The 27,355-nt window shown below is 41.0% G+C and overlaps 1 protein-coding gene across 1 annotated transcript in view; it reads right to left on the bottom strand.

Moving 5' to 3' along the window:
• Ube3c (ubiquitin protein ligase E3C) overlaps positions 1-27,355 on the bottom strand; it is a 102,199-nt gene that overhangs the window by 49,866 nt on the left and 24,978 nt on the right. Inside the window, exons 3-12 of the mRNA XM_005084197.4 lie at positions 25,671-25,745; positions 24,271-24,417; positions 20,503-20,618; positions 15,973-16,130; positions 13,012-13,165; positions 12,489-12,709; positions 11,438-11,589; positions 9,070-9,257; positions 4,094-4,180; positions 4-161 (exon numbers count right to left, since the gene is read on the bottom strand). Coding sequence (XP_005084254.1) covers positions 4-161; positions 4,094-4,180; positions 9,070-9,257; positions 11,438-11,589; positions 12,489-12,709; positions 13,012-13,165; positions 15,973-16,130; positions 20,503-20,618; positions 24,271-24,417; positions 25,671-25,745 — 1,456 coding nt within the window. The remainder of the gene's footprint in view (positions 1-3; positions 162-4,093; positions 4,181-9,069; positions 9,258-11,437; positions 11,590-12,488; positions 12,710-13,011; positions 13,166-15,972; positions 16,131-20,502; positions 20,619-24,270; positions 24,418-25,670; positions 25,746-27,355) is intronic.

Genomic DNA, 27,355 nt, shown 5'->3' with positions numbered 1-27,355 from the left:
CACCTTCTATTGGATCACCAAAAAATTCATTGTCATGTATGGAAATCAGTGAATGGCTGAACAAGGAGCTGAAGAGGTAAAAGAGGGGGATGATTCGACTAGAATCTTCAAAAGACATGGGTGAACCCCTTGATATCACCTGAAGCAATGGCACCATAGACCTAAAGTAGGGGAAAGGAGAAACAAAGTGGCTATTTTAAGTTGAGTTTTAGCTCAGGATTTAAGATACTATATAAATATGTTCAGTGAAAATAAATTTATATCAACAATGAACTACTTAAAGGAAAGAAAGGTCCGTCCCTGAGATAACACAAGTTAGTAACTGGCACCAGATCAACCAAAGGAATAGGCAGCTACTAAGAGCAGACATCGTCCCAAGCCAAAGTCCTGGAGAGTTTTAGATTAAGATTTGGTTCCTTAATCCCTTCTCTCTGGACTTCCATTTAACAAAGGCCAAGGTTTGTCACAGCACAGAACATTTTATCTAGCTCCCTACTTTCAGGAAGGGTTATAACAGTTCTACACTGAAGCCAAATTAGAACCTTCAGGAACAAAGCTTCCACCTCTCCAGGCCTTGTTCCTGCTGTCCTCTTGTCCATGCTTGTAAATAGCGCCCTTACTGCCACATGGATGGGTCTATAGAAAACTGTGTCTCTACTACCTATCACAAGCTGTGACCTGTTCCTTTCTTTCTAATGTAAATCTGTCACATGGCTAGTTCTTTCCAAATATGTTCCTTCTGCAATGGAGACCTGTGAGTCACTTCATGGGTATACATTACAACCTCTTGCCTCTCTGGGGATCTTCTCCACAAAGTTCTTTTTGTTTTCCAGACAGGGTTTCTCTGTGTGACAGCCCTTACTGTACTGGAACTCACTCTGTAGACCAGGCTGGCCTCAAACTCCACCCGCCTCTGCCTCCTGAGTGCTGGGATCAAAGGTGTGAACCACCATGCCCAGCTCCCACAAGTTACATTTTGGAGACAGGAGCAGAAGTGAAGACCAAGAAGCCAACACCACCATGAAGATGGCAGAGTAGAAGCCTTCTAGTTCTTTCCAGGGGTTGTGGTGTGTGTGGGGATATGTGTCTTGGCGAATGATGCAGATGAAGATAGGACTCTGAATCTGCATGGTACTACTTTCAGGGAAGGTTCTGAAATGAGAACAGGAACTGTATGAGCTTACAACAATCTGTTAACTCTAGTCACGGGGGATCTAATGCCCTCTTCCAGCCTCCTTGGGAACTGCACCCATGCAGACATAAATACTGTCTGTCCTACTTCACTACCAAAGCCAGGAAAGCCGGGAGCTGACTTAGCATGCACAATAGCAGTTTCTTCACCTGTCCACCCCCACGAGCATAGGACCTAACCTCTACTTCCTGACAGAGCCTTTATTGTGCCACCAGGCCGCCCACAGAATTTTCCTCAACAAAAACAAAAGCATTAGCCGGGCGTTGGTGGCGCACGCCTTTAATCCCAGCACTTGGGAGGCAGAGGCAGGCGGATCTCTGTGAGTTCGAGGCCAGCCTGGTCTACAAGAGCTAGTTCCAGGACAGCCTCCAAAGCCACAGAGAAACCCTGTCTCGGAAAAAACAAAACAAAACAAAACAAAACAAAAAAAAAAAAAAACAAAAGCATTAAGTTCACTGCTATATATGTTGTTGATATTAGTAAACATAATAGCCAGTATCCTTTAGCTCACTACCCCATCAATGCAGAGCCACAAAACCATATAAAACTAAAGAGCATATAGTATTTAAGGGAACAAAGCCTAGTGGTTGCTGAGTGGCCAGTGTTTCCTACATGTAAGTAGTGCTGAGCCAGGACTGAAGAATCACTCCAGTTGTGAACCCTGGTCCTTAAATATTACCATAGACCACCACAGGATCACTCAGACAGACAACTAAGAGTGTTCACAAACATTAACTTATTCCTTCTTTCCTTAATTCCATGAGGTGAGCAAAAAAAAATAAATCATTCTCACTTGAACGATGGGAATGGAACTTGGAAGAAGAGTCACCAGTGGACTCTGAGGCCAGGGACAAATGACACACAGGCCACTCTCACCATTCTAAACAGACTCAAACATCCTTCTGAAATCAGGTCAATCTCAAGACACATGGAAGCAAATAAAAAGTCTATAATTTAATGCGCCAGGTAGGATATCAAAAGCTGGCTGTATACAGACTTCAGATGAATCCCTGCTGAATATATCCACCCTCAGAATAAGGATTTGCACCTATCCATGGAGTCTACTCCCCTCATCCATTTAAGAGTTTTCAGATTCTTTGGCTGAATGGGCTCTTATCTAAGGATGCCCTGGGGGCGTTTGTGGACAGTGAAGTGACCATAAGATGAGTAGCCTTTGGTAGAGTTGCCTATTTGCTGTCAGTTGCAACCGCTTCCATAAGTCAGAAACTATACTGTCTCATTTCAACGGGAAAGAATATTGGAAAGAACATACTTGAATAAAAACAAGCCATTTTTCTGAGTAGCAGTGACTCACTCCTTTAATCCCAGCACTTGGGAGACAGAGGCAGGTGGATCTGGTCTATAGAGTTCCAGGACAGCCAGGGCTACACAGAAAAACCCTGTCTGGAAACAAAACAAACACCTAAGCCTTGAAGAGTATGTGCTCACTCCTAGACTTGTTGGGGTGAGGGACAGGCTGCATCTCAGCTGGGTGTGGAGCCTCTTGGCTACCTGATGAGACAATGAGACAGTCTCCCAGGTCTGGCCCCTGTCTCCCTGCTGAGCTACACTTGTTGTGAAACTACTCTCAAAAAATCAGATGTTTCATTTTTAATCTTATTCCCAAAAGTAGTATGAGTTGTTAAGTAGGAATATATTAATATGCTGTTTAGGTTCCTGGAATTTATCTAATAAAGTAAACAAGTAACAAGAAACGCCAAGTTCTCAACCGCCTTTAAAAGTTGCTTTTAAAAACCTATATAACTTTATTCAATGTAAAATAGTATTAGTAACTTAATATAATTAACATTATCATTTTTCTTTCACACATCATGACTCCATTTCCTCACCAAAAGACAAATGTCATAAACAAACAGGCAATTATCAGGCAGACCATAGCAGTATCTCTGTTGCTAAGCTAGGGAACTTACAGGTCAATGGTAATTTCCTGTCCTAATGATCTCCAATCTCCTCTTGCCCTAAGTAAACTGTTGTTCATGAAAGTCAAGGTCATGTCAGAAGGATTAAAATGATCCCAAACCTTTTATTTTAAATTTTCTAAGTACAAATCCAACCTAGGTGTCTCTAATCTCTGCTGATTCCAGATAAACCACTTGGCCTTCATGAGTGTCACCAACCACAGTAGTCTGAGAAAAACTCTTACTCACATAAGAATCATTAAGATTCAATGAAAAACATCCAAGTAATTCAGGTAATGTTATACATGAAAGGAATTCCCCTACCACTATGAAGAGATTTTCTGGACAGTGCACACCCATATTCCTAGTACTCCAGAAGCTGAGGCAGGACTAAGCTCCAAGCCAGGCTGGCTGCATGGTGAGACCTGGTTAGTTTTTTTCTTTATCATGGACGGATGGATGGATGGATGGATGGATGGATGGATGGATGGATGGATGGATGGATGGATGGATGGAGCAGGGCAGGAATTGGAGAGATGGTTCAGCAGTAAGAGCACTGGCTGCAATTCCAAAGCACTGGGGTTTGATTCCCACATAGCAGCTCACAATCACCACTCCAGCTTCAGAGGGTCAGACGCCCTCTTGTGACCTCCATAAACACCACCCACATTATGTGGTACACAGATATTCACACAGACAAAACACCCCACACATAAAATGAAACAGCTTTCAAATAGGAAAAAAACCAATATGTCTGTGATTTAAAAACAACCCCCCTCCGTGTGTGTGTGTGTGTGTGTGTGTGTGTGTGTGTGTGTGTGTGTGTGTGTGTGTGTGTGAGAAATTGAGGTCATTCAGAATACAATTTTCTAACATGACGCAACAGGTGCAAACAGTAATTTAAAATGTCCTTATAATACTTTCTCTAAGCTGTCGCTTTCCATGCCCTTAGGCTCAATCGGTAAGCCTGTTTAGCACATACCCTGTGATCATCTGTGTTGTCATCGAAGAGATGAGAAACCAAAGGTGCCTCAAAAATCTGGCGTTAAAGGCTAAACTGTAGAGAAGCCTGAAGAGAAACAGAACAAAAAGAGTAAGAAACTATTTACTCAAATCATCACTTATAAAACAAGGCTATATAACTATACAGTGAAGACAGCACACAATTTAGAACACATTAATACCACGAAAACTCACATCTCACATAGGCCCCTTGGTAAAGAAACTGAAAAAGAGCCATGTGCCCCAGCTTCAGGAAGGGCTGGCTCTCATCTGCTGTTACCCCTGAGAGTAAGTCCCAGATCCAACAGCCCCTGGATTCATGGCTGCTTTCACTTAACTTTAGCCTACTCTCTTCCACATTATGGCTTACTAAAATACAATAATACTAATTTAAATTTGCTTACTGCAGTGGCACACACTTTTATCCCAGAAGTTAGGAGACAGAAGAAGGAAAACCAAGTGTTTAAGGCCAGTCTTGGTTCAAGACCAGGCTGGGTTGTATGAGAACTTGTCTCAGAAACAAGAAAACAAAATTTAAACCAAAAACCAAAAAACAAACAAACAAACAAAAAAACCCTTGTATGTGAAATGAAACTAACAAAAACCAATAATGGAAAAACTTGTCTATATAACAGGAATGTGATTTACTAGACATTTTACTATGAAGCAGGAAAACAACAATTGGTTAAGTAAACACAACTAAACAATTTTCACAATAGAATAGACACATTAGGAATGATCATGAGATAGTTCCACCACAAGAAAAGACTGCATATCTTAAGTGTCAACACAGCAATCTTACGTCCTTTTCATGACATCTCTGCTCCCATCACTCACTGAGCATACACGCAAAGCAATGGGCAGAGAGTCCATATAACTAGCATACAAGTCAGCTTGGGGAAGAGCAAGACCAGAGCTAATTCTGCCTGGAATGTCTCAGGACCAAACCATCGTCCCACAGACTTTTCAGATCCCTCTTGTTCTTCCCATGGAAACAGCAGTCAGGGTGATTAAAAACAATAGGTAGTATGTACTACAACTTACAATATGGAAAGATGTTTTAATCATTATACTTAATTGACTAAATTTTGCAAGAAGAGTGTTAATTTAAAAGCCCATAGGAAGCTTGGAGGTGGTGGTGCACATCTTTAATCAGCACTCAGGAGACAGAGGCAGGCAAATTTCTGTGAGTTCTCTTAATTGAATAAGGAATAGCCCTAAGAGGAGCAGGAGAGTTATCTCAGCAATTAAGAGCATTTGGCTGTTCTTGCAGAGGACTAATGTTCAAATCTCAGCACCAACATGGCAGCTCACACCCAGCAACTCCAGTTCCAGGAGATCCAATGCTGCTTTATGCTCTCAGGTACCAGTCACATATGTGGTACATATACATTAATTATCCATATAGGCACTCATACACAGAATAAATGAGAGGGGGGTTAAGAGAATAATCATTAAGAAACATCAAGGGCAGAATCAATTAACTTAGGCTCATGGGGTGGGAGGGGGGTCTCAGAGACTGAACTGACAACCAGGGAGTCTGCATGGGACTGACTTAGGCCCTCTGCATATATGTTACAATTGTGTAGCTTGGTCCTCTTGTGTGACTCCTAATAGTAGGAGCAGGGACTGCCACTGTTGTCTGCTTCTGGGACCCTTTCCTCCTACCCAGTTGCCTCGTCCATCATTAATAAGAGAGGAGGTGCCTAGTCTCACTGCAATTTGATATATGATGGCAGATAACTATCTATAGGAGGCCCATCCTTTTCTGGAGAGAAGCAGATAAGAGGGTGGGTGGGGGTGCTTGGAGTAGAGGAAGGAGGGGAAACTGCAATCAGGATGTAAAAACAAATAAATATAAAAACAAAGCAAAAACAAAGAAATAGTGAAGCTGGAGTCAGGCATGGTAGCACAAGCATTTAATTCCAGCATTTGGGAGGCAGAGGCAAGCAGTTCTCCCTGAGTTCAAGGCTAACCTTACTACAGAGCAAGTTTTAGGTCAGCCTAGGCTACTAAGAAAGAACATAGCTAAAACAAACAAACAAAAAACCCCACCTGAAACCAGAGCTGGTTAGACGGCTCAGTAGTTACCTGTGCTTGCTGTGTAAGTATGGCAGTCTAAGTCCACTCTCTAACTTATTATAAAGAGAAGGGAGAAACAAAGTTTCTCCACAGAACTGTCCTCTGGATCCACACTCCACTGTGGCACATGTACTCTACCATATAGAATACTCACACACATACAATCAAAAATAAAAATTTCATTTAAAACTCAATAGTGCAACCCGGGATACAGAGGCAGGTAGAGCTCTCAGTTTGAGGCCAGCCTGGTCTACACAGCAAGTTTGTGGTCAGCCTGGATTATCTGAGATAATAAAAAGAAATCTTTTTTTTTTGTTTGTTTGTTTTGACACAGGATTCGACAGTGTAGCCTACCCTGGGGTTAAGAACTCATGACCTCCCACATCAGCTGCCCGAGAATCAGGATCTGAAGACTGCACACCCACACAGAGCAATCATAAAATCTTGAACTGGCAAGGCTCTATTAAGATTATTTTGTGGGCTGGAGGGATGACTCAGTGATTAAGAGCACTAGCTGCTCTTCCAGAGGACCTGGGTTCAATTCCCAGCACCCACATTATGGCTCACAATCATCTATAGCTCTAGCCCCATGGGATCTGGTCCTCTTCTGGGATGGAAATGTACATAAATGCAGATAAAAACATCCATGTGTAACATGAAAAACAAAAACCCAGTAACAGATATTGGGGAGGTTCAAGCTTCAAACTGAAGATCAGAAAAGCAAAGCAACCAGGCACTAGCTCTAACCTCTAGTAGAATTTCCATAAGATGATGTTTAGGAAGAACATCTAATATAAAGTATACACAAGGGTTTATATTGAAAGCATATAAATTACTTTTTAAAATTTAATTTCTTGATTGATGAGAACTAAAACAAGCAAATATGACCTATTAGGATGTTTTCATGTAGAAAGTGTGTAGATTTTTTTTTCTTTTGCTTTCTTATTTACCTATTTGGGGGAAGTGGCATCTGTGTATCTTGGAGCTTGTGGAAGTCAAAAGACACAGATAAATGTAGAAGGAAATATTTTTTTCAAGACAGGGTTTCTCTGTGAAATAGTCCTGGCTGTCCTGGAACTTGCTCTGTAGGCTAGCCTAGAACAGAGATCCCCGCCTGCTTCTGTCTCCCAAGTGCTGAGATTAAAGGCATGTGCCACCACCGACTGGTGAAGATCTTTAAATACACAGATGTGTTAAACTGACCACTCAATACCAAAACTACTACCAGTTTGGGCAGTTCCCCTTCTAAACTAATTGACTTTCTTTTTTTTTTAATAAGAGTAGACTCTAAAAACTATTTTCCCTGACAGCTGACATTTGAGTACTTGGGAAGTGAGAAAAAGAATATTATTGTGAGTTCCAGGTCAACCTGGGCTACATGGGAACCTGCAAGCCTGTGTTGAGAGCAAAACCCTCAGGGCTGGAAAGATGGCTCAGAGGTTAAGAGCACTTGCAGAGGACCTAAGTTCAGATCCTAGCAGCTACACTGTGCCCTATAACCACTTCTAACTCTGGGGATCTGACCCTTTTATGGCCTCCATGGGCCACATAACTAAAAACAAAATACAAAAAAAGAGGTGGGGAATAAAAGTCACTATCTCAAACAACAAATCAAAATACATACCCAGTCCCAGCACATTAACTTGTTTTAGTTGAGAGGCAATGTTCACCACGCAGGATGCTATCTGATGCTGCCATCCTTTACTATTCCTTAACACTACTAAATGAAAACTTTAAAAGGGATCGGACTCTAAAACGACTCTGTTGTAATTTCTTCCAAATTTACATGTATCTTCTCCCCTTCTTTTTATATTGAAAGCAGGGTCTCATACAGCCAAATATGATCTTGAATTCTTGATCCTCCTGCCTCTACCTCTTCAGTGTTAGCACTATATGCATATACTACCACATCGGCAGCAAATTATGTCTTGAGAATTAACTTTTAAAGAATACTTAGGAGAACCTGGCAGTGGTGGCACACGCTTTTAATGCACTCGGGAGGCAGAGGTAGGTGGATCTGATCTCTATGAGTTCAAAGCCAGTCTCTGGTCAACAGAGGAAGTTCCAGGACAGGCTCCAAAGCAACAAAGAAACCCTCTTTTGAAAAGCAAACAAACAAACAAAAAAGAATACTTAATAGTTTTCAAAACTCACAATGCATTACTGTAGTGCTAACCTTAACAAAGCAGTCCTATTTCTATTGTGCCTAACAAACTACATTAAATTAGCTTAAACTTGGTAAAAATCCAAAATAGAATTGTTAAAATGTTTAAAAGCTTATTAGCTTTATATGATCTTCATTCGCTCATGAAGTAAAATGCAAGTTTTAAATAGTTTACTAAATTTATTGATATATTTTGACAATATGATTTAAAAGACACAAAATCATAGGCAAAGAAATAAATGTCTCCAATTATGCTCTTACTGTTTTCTTTAAAGCATTACAGAAACAATTATAAACTATACACATTATATAACAGTTAATACAAAACCTAACACAAACTGTAGTTATCAGTATAACCATTTGCCCTAAATTATAAATTATAAAAGGACCTAAAAAGAAATTCAGCATACCGGCACATAGCCATGTGTCCAAATTTTAAAAATGGATAATGAGGTCTAACCACTCATATGCAAGACTACTGCATGTGAAGCTAGCTGAACAAATTTGCTGCTACACCACACTTGGGGCCAGGAAGGATATATAATAATAAATGGTTCCAAAAAGTAAAGCAGACTCTCATTTTAATGAAGGGTTTGGTGAGTCCAGTATCCTTTTTCCCCTTCTATCAGAAAACAAACAGTTCACACACCATGATTCACAGGGAGATGGCACACTCCTCAGCCTGTACACACCAACCCCAGGAGACCTGCCTGACTTTGGGCACCATCATCCGGTGCTGCACCATCAGTGTGTGGCAGATGGAAGCCATCCTCGTGAAGACCTCCTCACTGGCCGAGTCCCTCCACACCAAGTTCAACAGGGTGTTGGTCTGCTGCTTTGTATCTAGCTTTCTCAGACACTCTTCGGTTATGTATGGGGCTGAGACCCTGCCATCCTCCTAAATGCAACAGAGAAATGAGTCCGAGTGAGTGAAGTGCTACTAGAACTCAACTACCCAGCAATCACCTGTTATTTTTCTGAAGAGAGAACACAAAACCTCACCGAAAAATTAGCCACATCCCATTACCTTCCCAATATCGTTCCTAACACACCCACCAACTCTTCTAGGGACACAGTCACCATCAGGCATCGACTCTGTCCACCACAGTAACACAGCAACTATGAATGCTCAGATTTTGCCTACAATTCAGCATATATTTTAGCATTTATATCCTAAGAAAAATTCATTCCACATATCAATGATCTGAGTTGTACTGTGACACCAAACCCAGTGAAATTCTTATCTAATGACATGTCTACTTTAGATTATGAGACAACAAAAAAATTCAAAGGGCATGCAAAATACATAATAAATTTGGTGCTTGATACCTTAATTTCTCTAGGTTTACTAATTTAGAGTATTAACTAAAGATATATGCTTTTTTAATGTATGTGTATGAAAAAAATGTATGAGTATCTATGATAATACTGCCAGTTATTTGAAAACATTCAATTTATAGTAATTTAACAAACTGAACATCCTTTCAGAGTAAAAGCCTTACATTCTAGCCATTGAACTTGAACCTTGAGAACACTATGCTAGTACTGCAGTTTTTGACACATATAATTTTGCAATCTACTATACATACGTGAAAAAGACTGTACTGAAATCTAAAAGTCAAAAAGAGCTGAGGGTGAACATTTTTGGCAGGGAGGGTTTGAGGCATGGTCTTGCTACATAGTTCATGCTGCCCTCAAACTGACTAGATGGTCTTAAACTTGAGATCCTCCTGCCTCAACTTCCCATGATTATAATAGTGAGTCATGATACCTGCCTCATAGACCAGCTTTGACCTTGGAAAGGTCTCCTACAATCACATTAAGTTCTATCTAATTATCAAAGGAAAAGAAAAGGTAATAATATAAACATGAATAGATCTGGCCCAACAAGATTAGTGACAAATTGTCGTAAGTTATCACCTCTGTAAAATGATGATAGCGTATCTACCCCTACTCTAGGACACTGCTAGGAATGAAACCCAGGGCTTGGGATCAAAGGTGTGTGCCATCACTACCTAGGTCATCATGTAATTCTTAAGAGCCAACAAAACATACTTAAATTCTTAAGAATTAAAAGGAGTTAAGTGGGCTAGGGATGCAGTTCAGAGTCAGAGCACTCATTTAGCATAATCAAAGTCATGAGTTTAATCGCCAACCCTACAAAATAAATATATTTTAAAATCCAGCTTTAGTAATTATGGTGCATATCATTAATCCCAGCACTCGGGAGGCAGAATCAGAGGGATCTCTAAGAGTCTGGAGCCAACCAGGGTATGTGGTAGTCCACACCTGTCATCCCAGCACTTAGGAAGCAGAGGCATAAGGATGGCTATAAGTGCAAGGCCAACCTGGGCTATATCGTAAGTTCTAGGTCAGCTAGAGCTACACATGATCGTGTCTTTAAAAAATCTGGAAAGGGGGACTGGAGAGATGACTCAGTTGTTAAGAGCATAGGCTACTCTTTCAGAGGACCTGGGTTCAGTTACCGGCACCCACATAGTGAATGACAAGTATCTCTAGCACCCAGGGGATATAACACCCTCTTCTGACCTCTGACGGTACTACATGTATGTGATATACAGACAGACATTCAGGCAAAGCAACCTATACACATATAAGGAAAAAAAGAGGGTAGAACAAAAGATCTGGCCAAGAAATGGGTGGTTCTTGTTTTATTTATAATTGGATCATTAGTTCTCAACCTAAAGAAAGTATAATCTCCAGTATAGGAGAAAGACAAGAGGAATCAAAGCATAAACTTGTGTAAGAGGCCTCCTAAAATCATGTACTACGGGGAGGGGATGACTTAAAGTGGAGTAACATTTTCCAAAGACAGAAATAGTAACAAAATGCAGTCAGGCAGGAGCCTTATACATGCTATTGCTAAATCAGCCTCTGCCCACAGGGAGCTGAAGAGCTTTCTGTAACAAAGCCTATACCACATCTTAGAATAGACAGGAAATAGACTGTATACAACTTTACTTCCCCAGCCTCTCTCAGAGGGAGCTGATGGTGGTCATGCAATGATGAGGGAACTGCTTGGGAAGCTAGAAGAACACTTCTAGCATGGTTGCTTACAGAGCTAGCAGGCTGGTCAGTCTCCTCATTATCATCCTCAGAGTCACTGGTGGAATCAGGGCGGCCTGTACCGGTGGGTGAAGCAGGTAGCTGAGAGAGGAAAGTCTGGAGGACTCGTAGATAAATCAGTAGGCCATCCTCAGAGAGTGCTCCTTTGAGAGACAATCAGCACGAGTTATTCAGTTACTTCAGACACTTCGGCATTACTTTCCTCATCTAGAGAGGTACTTCTGAATGGGTCTTAGTGTTTTAATTAAATTCAAACTGCCATATACTATGCTGTGTGTTTGATCTTTGTCTCAGGTGGAACCTAAGACCTGCGCACGAGCAGGGTCTCTGGTTACTCCTGCAAGTCCCTTCTGGCCACACCCACTGAGTTCTTGCTAGGGGTTATTGAAGGCTTAAACAATCTAAAGGTGTGCTACTACCTAGACAGGTAAAGTGATAAGCAGGCTAGTGTTTTAATTTTAAGCTCAATTCCAGCTTCTAAGGAGAGGAGATCAGAAGGGCTACTGAAACTGCAACAAAGTTCCGAGACCCTGAACATACCAGGTAAGTGTTCAATCCCATGCTCTCCCCACAGACCCTGACCAGTCTACCACCAGTATTGGCCAATCAGTTGTAAACGTTATAATACAATAGTCAACAGGCTTCCCAGACTCAAATAAAGTATCAGGTTCAAGGAAGGGCTTGCAGGAACACCAATTTTTATTACTTGGTAAGAAGCACAGGTAACAATCCATTTTGTACAACAGGGTCTAAAGAGTAGGCAGTTTCATAGGACTAAAGCCTTCAACTTGTAGGATCTGACTCTCTCTTCAAGTAGCCAGTGTTGGAACTAAACTGTTGAGGGTTGAGGGGAAAGCCCACATCTTGCATCTTGGTCAAAAAAAACAAACAAACAAACAAACAAACAAAAAAAAAAAACATGTAGACTAGGAAAACAGCCTAGATGTGAAATCCATGCTAAAATGTTACTGCAGTCTTCTCCTGACTCATCTATTCAGCTACCTATACAGGAGTTAGGAAAAATACATCTTGCATTTCATACCCAAATAGTTCTCGCCAACAGTTAAAACAAAATAGAAGAGCCATGGCACTCCGCTACTCCGTTTTGAGCTTCGACTCTCTAGTAACAATAACGCAGTCAGAAAGGGCTCATAAGGGAACACAGTTTGTGCATCTGCTAACGCCGGAATGACGAAATGAAAAATTTGATCAGTAAAAGGTGCTGCCAGAAACTCCTCTGTGAAGGCTGAAAAAACTTGATGTCTGGAAAGGAAAAGGGATTTAAAGAGAATCAAAACATCCTACCCATCAAATAACAGATCAAATAAAGTAAATAGTCTTTATTCTAAAATAGAGACTAGAATTTGATTTTATTTCTTTTCTATGAAGAGAATTTAGTTTTTCATGATAGGTAATAAACAGCAAGAAATAAATAGCCAGGTCGCCAGAATTACAAATTTATGTTAGGCACAGACAAGACAGAGAAAAGTACACTGCACATTTCCCTGTGAACCATGACATACTAATAAAGAAAACATGTGATTGCCCAGTCTCCACTCACCCACCTTGCACCTTCAGGACAAGAGCTGTATGTAAAGTGCAATGGTTTTAGGACATTCTCCAGCAAAATTTTTGCTATAGGAACTCGAGACAAATCGGAATATTCAATACTTGATGGAAGCTTGCTGTTAATCAACAAGTAGAGAGATCTATAATACCCTAAAAAAAAAGGGGGGGGGAAGACATTTATATTTAAATGTTCTTTTTTTTTTTACTACAATGGAGAAATACTTTAAAATTTTTAAAAATACATTTATTTTGGGAAGCTTCAGAGAACAACTTGGAGGAATCTGTTTCGTCTTCTACCTCGATGAACCCAGGAATTGAAGTCAGATTGAACTCAGATCATCAAGTTTTTGGTAGAAAGTGCCTTTATTCACTGAGCTATCTCAACTGCCATCATTAATTTTTAAATGTTTTTATAAAGCCATATGGGTAGAAATGGGAAGAGAAAGTCTCATTTTATAGTTCAGCCTGGCACTAAACTCACAACAATTCTTCCTTAGTCTTGCAAGTGCTATGGTATCGGGTGAGTCGCCACATGCAGCTACATTCATTCTGCAAAGAGGTGAAAGGCACAGACTCACATCCACTGCTCAGCAGCATCAACAATGCCTACAAGGCCAGTCTTTTGGGGGGATGGGGCGGGTGGGGAGTGTGAGGCAGGGTTTCTCTGTATCTTTGGAGCCTGTCCTGAAACTCAATCTGTAGACCAGGCTGGCCTCAAACTTGCAGAGTCTGTCTCTGCCTCCCAAGAGCTGGGAATAAAGGTGTGCACCACCACCACCACCTGGCTTTTTCAATGCCAGGCTTGACCCACTGTTACCCACGCATTCAGAAGCAAACCTAAGACATAATTACTTCAGTATATCATGAAAAGATAAAGATGTTATTTTCTTCAAGACAAGGTTTCTTTGTGTATCAGCTCTGGTTAGCCTGGAACTCTATTTATAGACCAGTCTGGCCTTGAACTCAAGTGATCCACCTGCCTCTGCCTCCACGTGCTGGGACTACAGGCAGGAGCCATCATGGACTGGCAATATTACATATTTTAAGAGGGCCATTACCATAGCTAAAAGTGAATTTAGTACTTCTTAATATCACAAATAGCTACTAAGTAATCAAGTCGCCAGCTGTCTGGTGTTACTTTCTTTAATCAACGTGATTGACTCCTAACCCCATAATCCCAGTAAGGTCCATAATGTGACCTTCTGATCCCTCTCCTAAACACCTTGGTATGGAATTAATGTTGTGGGCTCCCTTAGTGTTGCAGTGAATTCATGGGTCACATTAATACGCTTCAGTCTACAATAGTTGTTATCCTCAAAACATTCAAGCTACCCAGTTGCTGCTGGTGGCAGTTTGCTCTGATGAAGAGAATGAATGTCTGTCTCACCTTGCTAGCTTGACCATGACCTACCTGCTTGTCTGTTTTTCTAGAGGAAAACAAAGACCACAATTTGGACTCAGTGACTCAAAGATAGGCTATACTTACAACAGCAACACCACGAAATAGTTCATTAAAACAACTTAAAAACAGCTGCGCCACTGAACAACACAACAGAAGCAGCAATTTTGATGAAAGCTTTTCAATCATTTTTTTATTTGACTGATGACCAAAGGGATTAAGACTGGGCTGGTTTAACCCCTAGAAACAGCTGACCTGACAAAGGTTAACTCTTGAATCCCAGGCATTAGCCTGGGAATCCATCATGGGACCGATCAAGACCCCCTGAATATGGGTGTCAGTGAGGAGGCCTAGGTAATCTGTTGAGCCTTGGGCAGTAGATCAGTACCCATCCCAAGTATACACATGGACTTTGGACTCCCATCCAACAATGAGAGACGCACTCTAACCATGAACTCTTGGGGGAGGGTCTAGGCCCTGCCCTGGATGAAATGACAGACTATGGACACCACCATGGAGGGCCTCACCCTCCCTGGGGAAATGAGGGGATAATGGGGGGGTTAGAGGGAGGGCACGAGAGGAGGGGAGGGAAAGGAAGAGGGACCTGGAACTGACTTGTGAAGCAACCTTGTTTCTAATCTAAATTTAATCTTAAAAATAAATAATAAAAAAAATAAGAAGCAAAAAAAAAAGGCACACAGAATGAAAAAAGAAAAAAAAAGAAACTTTTTATAGAAGGCACAGCTCATGATTATCTTCCTAATACTTTTAGAAAACAGGGGGAAAAAATTCTCATGAAATGCTTAGCCTGAATTGGATATATATAGTGCATCAGTTCACTCAAGTTCACTGCCATCATGAATCTATTTCTGAAAAGATCAAACTATGAATTTCACTAAGCCAGTAATTTTCTGAGATTTTTAACAAACTAAGTTTTGAGTTTTTTTTACACTTACTAAGCTCTACAAACAGTAAAAATGCACGAGACCTTAATTTTTGTGGTTTGAGTCTATTCAGGTACAATTAATAATCTATATAGGTTTATACTGCAATAAAACAAGTCATTTACACTCTATAACAGTAACTTATGACCTTCAAGAACAGCCAACAACCTGCTCCCCTTTTGTTTGTTTGTTTTATTTATTTATTTATTTTAAGACAGGGTTTCTCAGTCTAACAGCCCGGGTTGTCCTGGATCTCTTTGTAGACCAGGCTGGCCTCAAACTCACAGAAATCAGCCTGCCTCTGCCTCCCAAGTGCTAGGATTAAAGATGTGAGCCACACCTGGCCTCAAATCAGCTCCTTTTATTTGCCAGAGAAACTTTTCTTTTACAAAACAAAGAATAATTAAGTACAGTGAAAAGGCTTCTGCATTTTCAGAGGCTAGGACCAACCCTAGACTCAGAGGCTGCTGTCATCCTCCCAGAAGGCACACACAGCTTCTGTTGTGAAGATCACAGTTGGTTGTTAATAGTAGCACCATTCCTTAACAGCAAACAAAGCCAATTCATGCCTTCACAATAATGCCCATCTCCACAGGTCTGCCCCAGCCACTTACCATTGTGAACCATGTAGTGCAAAATTTGTTCAATCACTGACACCACATAACTAGAATCTTGTAAAACAGGCAAGTATGTATTCTCAGATGAAAACACCTCAAGCATTCGCATTGGAAGTGCAACATTTAAACTGTCATCACTGCAGTTTTGGAGCAACCTGTAAAAACAAATCCACACAACACTTACTAGAAAGCCAGGGAGGCCAGTTTCCCTGACTCTTCCAGTTCCTGTGATGAGCATGTGAGTCACTGCACCACTGCCAGGGTCTCAGAAAACAGGCAGGGCTCAAGCATCAATGTTCAGGCTTCCTGAGTCTTTTATTATGTGTCAACAGTATCCCTTTAGCAGATAAGCCTGATAGAGAGAGACAGCAGAGGACAACCAAAGACTGCAAACAGAGACAAAAAACCATAATCCATGGATTGTTGCAAGAAAGGTTGCATTTTGCAACCGGGTAAGGCTTTCTGGGAAAAGTGACTTTGCAAACTGTGACATCAGGTCGGTTTAGACCACAGCATGATCTCTTTGGTTCTGAATTATCTTGACTGAAGCCTCCCCTCTTACTAGGAGGAGGACAGCAGGCAAAAGGAATCTTAACAACCACAGTCTTATTTTCAAACGGCCTCCAGCCTGGTGTAGTGGCACAAGTCTTTAATCCTAGCCCTCAGAAGGCAGAGGCAGAGGCAGAGTTCTTTGAATTCCAGGTCAGTTGGGGCTATATATGGAGGGAGACCCAGTTTCAACAAGTCCAAATAAATAAATTAATTAATTAAAAATAAAGTAAAAATGAGCTCTATGCCCCTAAATTTTTTTCTTTTTTCTTTAAATTAGGAACAAGCTTGTTTTACATGTCAATCCCAATTCCCCCTCTCTCCCTCCCTTGCCGCCCCCCCCCCATCAGCCCCCTATCCCATCCCATTTCTGCTCCCCAGGGAGGGTGAGGCCTTCCATAGAGGATCTTCAAACTCTGTCATATCTTTTGGAGCAGGGCCTTGGTCCTTCTCCATGTGTCTAGGCTGAGAGAGTATCCATCTGTGTAGAATGGGTTCCCAAAGTCCATTTGTATATTAGGGATAAATACTGATCCACTACCAGAGGCCCCATAGATTTCCCAGACCTCCTAACTGACACCCATGATCTGGGGGCCTGAATCGGTCCTATGCTGGGGTCCATGAGCTCCCCCCTTGTTCAGGTCAGCTGTTTCTGAGGTTTCTCCAGCCTGGTCTTGACCCCTCTGTTCATCACTCCTCCCTCTCTGCAACTGGATTCCAGGAGTTTGGCTCAGTGTTTAGCCGTGGGTGAATGCTTCTGCTTCCATCAGCTACAGGATAAAGGTTCTAGGATGGCCCCTTAAAATTTTTTTAGTGTGTGTATCTGTGTATCTGTGTGTGTCTATGTGTGTATGTGCACATGAGCATGAGTGCAGGTGCCTGTGGGATGCCAGAGAGGAATGTCAGATCCCTTGGAGCTGTAGTAACAGGTGGTTGTCTGTTAGGACCTGAATGCCAGTCCTCTGCAAAAACAGCAAGCACTCTTAACCACTGCACCATCTCTCCAGCTCCTCCATGTCTTTCGTTAAAACTGACTTGCACTATTCTGTATCTCATACTTGGGATGCACAACATTGAAAAGGAAGGTGTTCTTTGGTGTCTCCAGTCAATCCTCCTTCCATGTCCACTCTACCACTTGTCTCTGCAGCTGTGGATAAGACTTGTCCTTCTTGTTTTGGTTTGGTTTTGGTTTTTTATGCAGAAGGAGCTGTACAGTGTGCTCAGAGTATTGGTCCTGTTCATTGCCTCTCTGAGACTCATCACATAATACACCTGCAAACCTCAGTCCTTAACACACTGAACTATAACACCTGGGGCTGGTAGGGGTGTTTAAGGATAAGCTTCTGTGTGTATTATGCCTCATCTCTTTTGGGTATTTCTACATACAGAACTACTGGATCCCAAATGGGTCCAAATTGCACGTGAAGCCACCAGGCTCCCATAGACACTGTGAGAGGGAGCCCCACCACACCACATGCTAGCGCTTAGTAGGAAGCATTACAATTCAGCAATTCTGAGTCTATAAGTATGGATCACAACATGGATTTCTACTTCTCCAACTAATAGTGATAGCATTTTCAAGCATGTGCTGACCCAATTCAGAGAGGTTTTATTTTCAAACATGGGCTCACATCTGTTGCCTATTTTCTCACTGTTTACCTCTTAACAGTATGGATAAACTGCCTTTTCACCTTTCCAAGGCCACATGTCATGATCCTGAAACTATAACGCATTTTTTTTCTTAATTTAGCAATTCTCCCTTCTGTACTATCAAGGCTAACTTCTCAAATGACCAGGTATGATTTTTTTCCCCAACGACTACCCTCAATCTGTTCCTCACCTTTCTCTCTGCGGATGCTTCTGCCACTCCACACCCACTGCTGCAGGAAAAATGAATAACTGAGATAGCTCCAGCCAGGCTTCTGAGCACCCTGCCCAGCCCATACAGGCTGCTTCTTTACTTGGTGGATGCCTGAGAGCAAAGCCATGGCTCCCACCAAGCACTAAACAGGCTGTACAAAGATTTCATACAGGAAGAGGAAGCAGATGTGTGTCAGCTACAGCATCCAACCAACCTTACACTGAAACACTAAGACTTAACACATACTCATCTGAGAATCTGGCTTTAACCTCTCAGTGAGGCTCAGATGAAGTATTCACTCTGACCTATCCCTCCTCTCCACTCGTTTTAATCAGCTGGTTCCTTCTGCTCTTTTCAGCAGCCCCAAAGGGCCAGTCTTTTATTCTTTTTCACACAATTCATTGAGTCTTATCCAGGCTGATGTTCTCAGAGTCTTTCTCAAACCCTTCACTTCAAGTGGCTTCACATGTATCTTGAACTCACCTTCCTTAGAGTCCTGGGCTTTACTACTACCTGTTCTGGCTATCCTGTAGCCCACACTTGTCAGGTTCAGCTAGCACTACTCTCCAGTTGTTTCCAAGACATTCTTAAAGCATACACCGGAGGAATGTGTTGGACAGTACAGTTTCAGATACAGGTATCAATGGTACTCTGTAATCACAGATTCTGTCTGTGATGATAACTCAGTACCTGAGCATTTCACCCTAAGTCTACTGCTGAGTGAAAACAGCTGCTACACTGGGTCTGTCAACACAGGTGCCTGGCCTCTCTGTATTCAGGCAACATCAATCTTAATCGTTTTCAGGCTGATCATGATATTGGGGTTTGTAGAAGGACCCTTCTTTTAGAACTTGGTGTGAAAGTATCTGGGGAGTACAGTGCCACCCTAAGACAGAAATTACAATAGTTTAGCAAAGCATTCACCTGGTTGACTTAAGTGAGTACTGACTCCATGCTGGGTGTGGTGGTGAACACCTTGCTTAATCCCAAGGCCATCCTTGTCTACATAGTCAGTTTTAGAAAACACAAACAAACAAAAAGGAACTGTTGGCTCAAGACAGTAGGCAATAGTACCTGGTACAGCATCATTTTACTCTTTTATGTTGATATTTTTAGGACAAAGTTCAGGCTGTGTGACCTTGCTCAAAACTTTCCTTTGTCTCCCTACTTGCTCACACAAAGTCAAGATGCTTAAAAATATGCACTGGCGCCTGGCGTTGGTGGTGCACGCCTTTAATCCCAGCATTCGGGAGGCAGAGGCAGGCGGATCTCTGAGTTCGAGGCTGGGCTGGACCGACAGCCTCCAAAACAATACAGAGAAACCCTGTCTCGTAAAACCTAAATAAATAAATAAATAAATAAATAATTTTTAGAGATGCACTGGCTCTCCCCTAATATCTTTCTGACCTAGCATATCAAGTACCATCCCTACCTCCAACTGATCTCATTATAAAGATCTTCCCACTTGGATACCTCATATTCTCCCTTTTCCTTTTTAATCCCCCCAGTACTTATTAACATCTATGTCTTCCTATAAAGGTATCTATATTTTACTATAGCACTTGACAGGCCAAAGCAGGGAAAACTGCTTTGAATTCAAGGCCAGCCTGGGCTGAAAAACAAGATCCTATCAAATAAACAAATAATAAATAAATAAATAAAAATCAGAAAACCACAGGGCTAGAGAGATGGCTCACAGGTTAAGAGCACTGCATGTTCTTCCAAAGGTCCTGAGTTCAATTCCCAGCAACCACATGGTGGCTCACAACCATCTATAATGAGGTCTGATGCCTTCTCCTGGGGTACATGTATGTACACAGATTAAAAAAAAAAAACTGTGTGCATAGAAAGTATCCCAGACCTCTTTCAGGGGTCTAGGGTTCAGTTCCAAGTACCCACAAAGTAGTTCACCTTTGTAAATCCAGCTCCAGGGGATCTCACACCCTTTTCTGATCTCTGTGTGTACCAGGCATGCATGTGGTACATAGACATATACATAACAAGACATCTACACACATTAAAAAAAAGGGAAAGTATTAAAAACAAAACAAAGCTTCTTCCCAAACTCTAAAGGTATCTCACACATTTTCTAAGTTTCCAACTATGACAAAACTTACCTGCAACAGAGGCTCATCAACCTTTTTATTTGAAATAAGCATGTTAGTCTCTCTGATCCATCCAACTGCTTGACAAACAGAGAGCTGTGTTTAATTAAGTTCTGATACAGCCATATCTGCAAAAATACAATATTTAATCTATAAGATTTGCTTGCTTATTTAGATAATACTAACAATGTCTTTACATGGTTTCCACACTTTTTTAAAATATTCATTTTTACTCGCTATGCATTGGTGCTGTGCCATAGGTGTCAGGTCCTCTGGAACTAGAATTACAGACAGTTATGAGTGCCATGTGGATGCTGGGAATTGAACCCAGGTCCTCTGGAAGAGCAGCTAGCACTCTTAGCCACTGAGCCATCTCTCCAGCCCCAGTTTCCACTTAAATCTAATGAAAACTTGATAAAGAGTAAGGTTTCTCAGTCAGGATTTTCTTAGCAACACTTGTATTCTCCATCTTAGTAAGATCAATGTTAATTTACATTACTACATTAGTCTCTAAACAAACAATATATTCTACTTGAAACAATAAAGTATATATTCAACCTGAAATATACTTGAAGTACATTCTACAAAGAATATATATTCTACTCAAAAAAAACCAACAACAATTATAAGCAAAAGGAAGCAATCCACCAATTAGCAGCACCTTCTCATGCCCTCTGCAACAGTTCCTGCCTCTAGGTTCCTATCCTGAGTTCCTGACCTGACTTCCTTTGATGATGAACTGTGATGTGGAAGTCTAATTCAAATAAACTCTTTCCTCCTAAGATGTTTCTCATGTTTTATCAGCACAATAGAATCCCTAAGATAGCCGGGCTGTGGTGGTGCACGCCTTTAATCCCAGCACTCGGGAGGCAGAGGCAGGCAGATCGCTGTGAGTTCGAGGCCGGGCTGTACCAACAGCCTCCAACACAACAGAGAAACCCTGTCTGGAAAAACCAAATCAAAACAAAACAAAACAAAAAAAGAATCCCTAAGATAGGATGGCCTCACTGAGCTTAGTGATGAATGACTATCAGTAACATAAAAAAATAAAATAAAATAAACCAGGAAAGTAGAAAGACATAGAGAAATAAGGAAAAGCAAAATAAAACTTTCCCAGGATAAGAGCAGGCCTAAGAGATTGCTAGGAAGAATAGCATGAAGACAGGGAGAGCGCAAACTTATGAAAAGTTGCACCAAGATTGTAGCATAGAACTGTTGCCAGGTGGAAGAGATTAAAAGATTCAAAGAAAACCAATTAATTAAAAAATGAGACAAGTATTAACTTAAGAAAAATTAAAAGTAAGCTACACACAGAAAAAAATGCAGTCATAGCACATACTGTCTTGGCAGAGTACCTTACTAAAGTCATAGCAAGAAATATAGTCATGTTTGGGAGGCAGAGGCAGGTGGATCTCAGTGAGTTCAAGGCCAGCCTAGTTTCAGGACAGTCATGGCTATAAACCCTGTCTTGGGGGAGGGGAGAGACAGAGACAGAGGCACACACACACACACAAAGGGGAAGAGTAGATGTAACTGCTTAACTCTGCAAATTTATACCACTAAAAATTAACCAAGGTGACATCTTGCTTGTTTCTAAATGAGAATTGGGTAACTAATTAGATTATGTTTGCCATAGGAAAACTGTTCTTGCACTTTTGTTAGCAAATTGAAATATTTACAATCTCTTTTGAACTTCCTTATTTATTTTTTGAGAAAGGGTCTTAGTTGTACCTCAGTTAGTCAGAACTTATCACAATCCCTAGTGCTAAGATCACAGACATTCACCATCTCATCTGGTTTAAAATCGCTTTTCTTTCTTTTTTTTATTGCAGGGTTTTTAAAACTTCATTTTTATTTTATGTGCATTGGTGCTTTTGCCATGAATGTCAGGTCCCCTGCAACTGGAATTACAGATAGTTTTGAGCCACCATATAGATGCTGGGAATTGAACCCAGGTCCTCTGGAATAGCAGTCAGTGCTCTTAACCACTAAGCCATCTCCCCAGCCCCTAAACTCCCTTTTTGAATATGAACTGTGTTTGACAACATTTTGCTCTACTTAGGATTTCACAATCTGCACAGGAACTATTTGCCTGTGTCTGTGCCTGTGGCTAGGGTCAAAGGCTGTACTTCACTCCAAGGTTTCGCATACAGCTTCTGAAGCACATCTGTGCACGCCTTTTAAATCCAGATCACAGGAGCTCTCACACGCCAAGGTGCTCTGGAGATACACTCTCAACATCTACATGTTTTCTGTTCCTTGGCATTCTTTCACTTCCAGGAACAGGGAGCCCTAAGGCAAGACCAGTATGTTGAGAGGGACCTAGATGGCTTGCTACTGTGGCTTTTATTCCTCTTCTCCTGGACTTCAGACAGGATTCCAGACAGCTGCCCAGAAACAAAGTCCAGAGAGGTAGGCAGATTAACTGTTGTGCCCCTCCTCTGATTTTATTTATTTATTCTATATGTATGGGTCTTCTGTCTGCATGGGTGTCTGGTACCACAAGGGTCCCTGGTAGCCTTAGATCCCCTGGGACTGGAGTTACAGACATTTGTGAGCCAACCTGTGGGTGCTGGGAATTGAATTCAGGTTCTCTGGACTGAGCCATCTCTCCAGCTCTTGATCAGCTTCAGCTATACAAAGTTCTTTCATGCCCCAGTCTAGCTCAAGTTTGGGCTGCAGAGATAGGTAGATAGGTCTACAGTCAAGCTCTAGATAAGTACCAAAGCAGTCTTTTGCCTTGCACATGCACCATGTGGGGCTCTGTCTAGCACACAGCTTTCATTGTATATCCCCTTTTAATGCAATTTGGAAATATCAATTACAGATAAGTAAAAATATCTAACAATTATATGCAAATCTCATAGTATTTCCTGAAGAAAATGGAACATAAGGGTTTTGTTGTTGTTGTTTTGCTATTGTTTTGGGGCTTTTTTTTTTTTTGAGACAATGTCTAATGTGGTCCAGCCTAGCCTTGAATTCCTGATCCATCCATCACCCAAGTGCTGGATTTACAAGTATGAGCCATGATAACTAACTACATGTTCCACTCTCCCACCCCCCAGATAGGGTCCCTATATATAGCCCCGGTTGTTCCACTTTTTAAGAACACAGTTCATGACAGGTGGTAGTGGCAGCATTGGTGCACTCCTTTAATCCCAGTGCTTGGGAGGCAGAGGCAGGTATCTTTGTGAGTTCCAAGGCCAGCCTGGTCTATAGAGCAAGTTCCAGGACAGCCAGGGCCACACAAAGAAACCCTGTCTCAAAAAACCAAAACCAAAACAAAACAAAAACCATAGTTCACTGACACAATGTTCCCTATCCCTCATTAGCAGTAACAAAAGTGTAAGATATTTTAGAGAAATAGGTTAAAACATTTTTAAAGAGACCCTATATTTGAAGGCAGATACTAAAGTATTACTATATACACATAGTCAATATTGAAGGTGCACCTCACAGCGGCAGGACAAAGAAAGAGGCTGCTGTACAGAGTAAAGTGGGCCACACTGACAGTGTCTGCATACCCTTATAACATTTAAAATACCATAATAAAGAAATCAATTAGAAATGTACATTGACATTTAAAAGTAAAATACATCAACAAAGAGGTGGTCTGTTACAGCTGAATAAAGAAAAAGAAAAAAGGTGTAGAAACAGGGAGGGGTTATTTGGCTTCCTGATCAGACACATTATTTCCATACCCCGTCCCCCCCAAAAAAGGAGATGAAAAATGGAAAATAATAGGTAAACAAAACTAAGTGAAAATGTGTCTATACTTACCAAACGTTTGGAGTCTTCACTCTGTTTATAAAAGAACAGAAGCTGCCTTACCAAGAGGGTAAGGTTGGGACCATCAGCAAGGCAGAAGGTGCCACCAGGCTGAGCAGAGTCTGCACATCGGTCAAATGCACTTCTTTGGATGGAATACTGTAAGCACAGGAAGCCATGTGTCAACATATCTGCACCATAGTTCTCATGATGGAAATAAGCACTGAGTGCTTTATAGGTATGGTGACCAACAACTAAGAAGGGATTACCAGATCAGAGTTAAAGGTTAAAAAACAAGGTAGTAACAAAAATTCCCACTCCTTTCTTCTTTGTAATTACCAGTTGCCTTACTTACTTTCTCCCAAATTCACCTATTCATAAATCTTTTATTAAGGAAAATACTGTTTATTAACCCTAAGTTTTATAAAGCAGGCATGAAAAATTTATACAAGACAGATACTATTTATACAAACTATATATATCTAAAATAACTTCTCATACAGCTATTTCCTTCTCAGTTTCCCCCCAACCCAAATAAATCTTGTTTTATTTTTCTTCTTCTGTTTGAGACAGGGTCTCTCTACATAGCCCTGGCTGTCCTGGAACTCACTATGTATGCCAGGATAGACTTGAATTCACCAAGATCTGATTGCCTCTGCCTCTCCAATGCTGAGACTAAGATAGAGGTGTGTACCACACCTGGTTCATTTTTCTTTTCTTTTTTTGAGTTTATTATTTTATTTTATTGAGTTATTCATTTTTTCCCACTCCCTTTCCATCCTTCCCTCTCCAATTACAACCCCCCCTCATCCCCACACTCCCAATTTACTCAGGAGATCCTGTCTTTTTCCTCTTCCTAGGTGGATCCACTCTGTCTCTCTTTGGGTCCTCTTTGTTACCCAGGTTCTCTGGGGCTGTGGCCTATAGGTTGGCTGTCCTGTTTTGTGTGTAATATCCACTTATAAGTGAGTATATATTATATTTGTCTTTCTGAGTCTGGGTTACTTCACCCTCTTTTTTTTTTTTTTTGTATGCATTTGTATGTTCCACCTTTTTTAAAAAGGTTTATTTATTTATTATGTATATAGTGCTCTGCCTATGTATGCCTGCATGTCAGAAGACATCATTAGATCCCATTATAGATGGCTGTGAGCCACCATGTGATTTCTGGGAATTGAACTCAGGACTTCTGGAAAAGCAGTCATTTCTCCAGCCCTGGTTCACTTTTCTTAATTTTTATATTATATTTATTTATTTTATGTGTGTACGCATGTATGCTTGTGTCAGTCATGACATGCTATGTGGAGGTTGAAGGAGTTGGTTTTCTTCTACCATGTGAGTTGTGGAGATTGAATTCAGGTTGTCAAGCTTGCCCCCAAGTGCCCACTTCTCAGTTTAAAGAGCAAACTTACTTGTTGTTTTCTGTCTCTATAGCCTCGAATAAATGACTGGATTATTACTGCATTTTTCAATCTTCGCCTTTCTTCCTGAATAATGGAGGAAGGAAAGAAGTAACAATCAGTTAGAATTGGTGAAAATGACATTTAGTAAATTTTTTTTTGGTAATTAGCTATATGATACAAAAAACATAAAATTCATTCTTTTTTTTTTTTTTTTTTTTTTTTTTGGTATTTAGGGTTTCTCTGTATTGTTTTGGAGGCTGTCGGTCCAGCCTGGCCTCGAACTCACAGAGATCCGCCTGCCTCTGCCTCCCGAGTGCTGGGATTAAAGGCGTGCACCACCACTGCCCAGCAAAATTCATTCTTTTAAGTGTACCACTCTCTGCACATATATTTTAATAATTCATTATTATTATTATTGTTTTGTTTTTTGATACAGGGTTTCTCTGTATAGCTTTGGAGCCTGCCTTGGAACTCGGCTCTGTAGACCAGATTGGCCTTGAACTCAGAGATCTACCTGCCTCTGTCTCCAGTGCTGGGACTAAAGGCATGTGGCAATACAGCATTTTCATTACTTTAAATTACTGTCTGTACCTATGTGTGGATATATGCATGTGAGTGCAGGTGCCTTCAGAGGCCAGAAGCATTGGATCCCTTGAAACTATGGTTCCAAGTGGTTCTAAGTTGTACAACATGGCTACTGAGAACTGAACTTGGGTCCTCTGCAAGAGTACTATGTGTTCTTGAACACTGAGCCATACAACTCCATCACTGAACATATTTCTAATGTCCTGAGAGTTATGCAGCCATTACCAAGATCTTTTTTTGTTTGTTTGTTTTCATTTTGGTTTTTTGTGACAGGTTTCTCTGTATATCCCTGGCTGCTCTTGAACTTGAGAGATCCTCCAGCCTCTGCTTCCCTGGTGCTGGGATTAAAGGCGTGTGCCACCATCTAATTTGAGAGTATTTTATCATCTCCAAAAAGAACCCCTTAGATATTTTAGGGGGCACCCTCATTCCTTGCCAGAGCCTCTAAGCCATAAACTTTTCTCAATGGATTTTCCTAGCCTGAACAGCTAATACAATGGAACCACTCAGTCTGTAGTTTTCTCTCTGGCCTTTTTCACTTGGCATGGTGTTTTCAAGGTGCATACACACTGTAGCATGTGTTAGTACATCATTCCCTTTTATGGCCAAATATATCATCATACACATACAATCTCATATTCTGTTTATCTGTACATCATCTGGTTGGCAATTGCCAGGTTTCTACTGTGGGCTATTATGAACAATCCTGCTATAAAAACTTATATCCACCTTTTTTGAAGGATGTAGGCTTGCATTTCTTGAGTACAAACCTATGAATAAACTAATATTTCTATGACAATGTTTTCTAAAATGGTTACAACCATTTTATATCCCATTATAGATACATGAAAGAAGAAACACAAAGAAAAGGACACACTATAGAACTTCCTCAAAGAATGGAGAACAAGTAAACACCTTTCCTGGTTGAGCATTTGAATCTCAACTGAAGACTACCTTATCTGTGCAACGAGTGATTTGTCCTATAGAGCAAAAAAATGCTGTGTGGGCGGTCCTCATAGCTCAATGTCCTAGCCAAAATGAAAACAGTGATGACGCTGGAAATTAGTTTCTGCTATTGTTATGTCTACTTACTAGGAAAGCACACAGAA

The sequence above is a fragment of the Mesocricetus auratus genome, unplaced genomic scaffold, assembly GCF_017639785.1.
Source record: "Mesocricetus auratus isolate SY011 unplaced genomic scaffold, BCM_Maur_2.0 Super-Scaffold_100676, whole genome shotgun sequence".
NCBI classification, from domain to species: Eukaryota; Metazoa; Chordata; class Mammalia; order Rodentia; family Cricetidae; genus Mesocricetus; species Mesocricetus auratus.
This window is presented reverse-complemented; position numbering and strand designations above follow the sequence as displayed.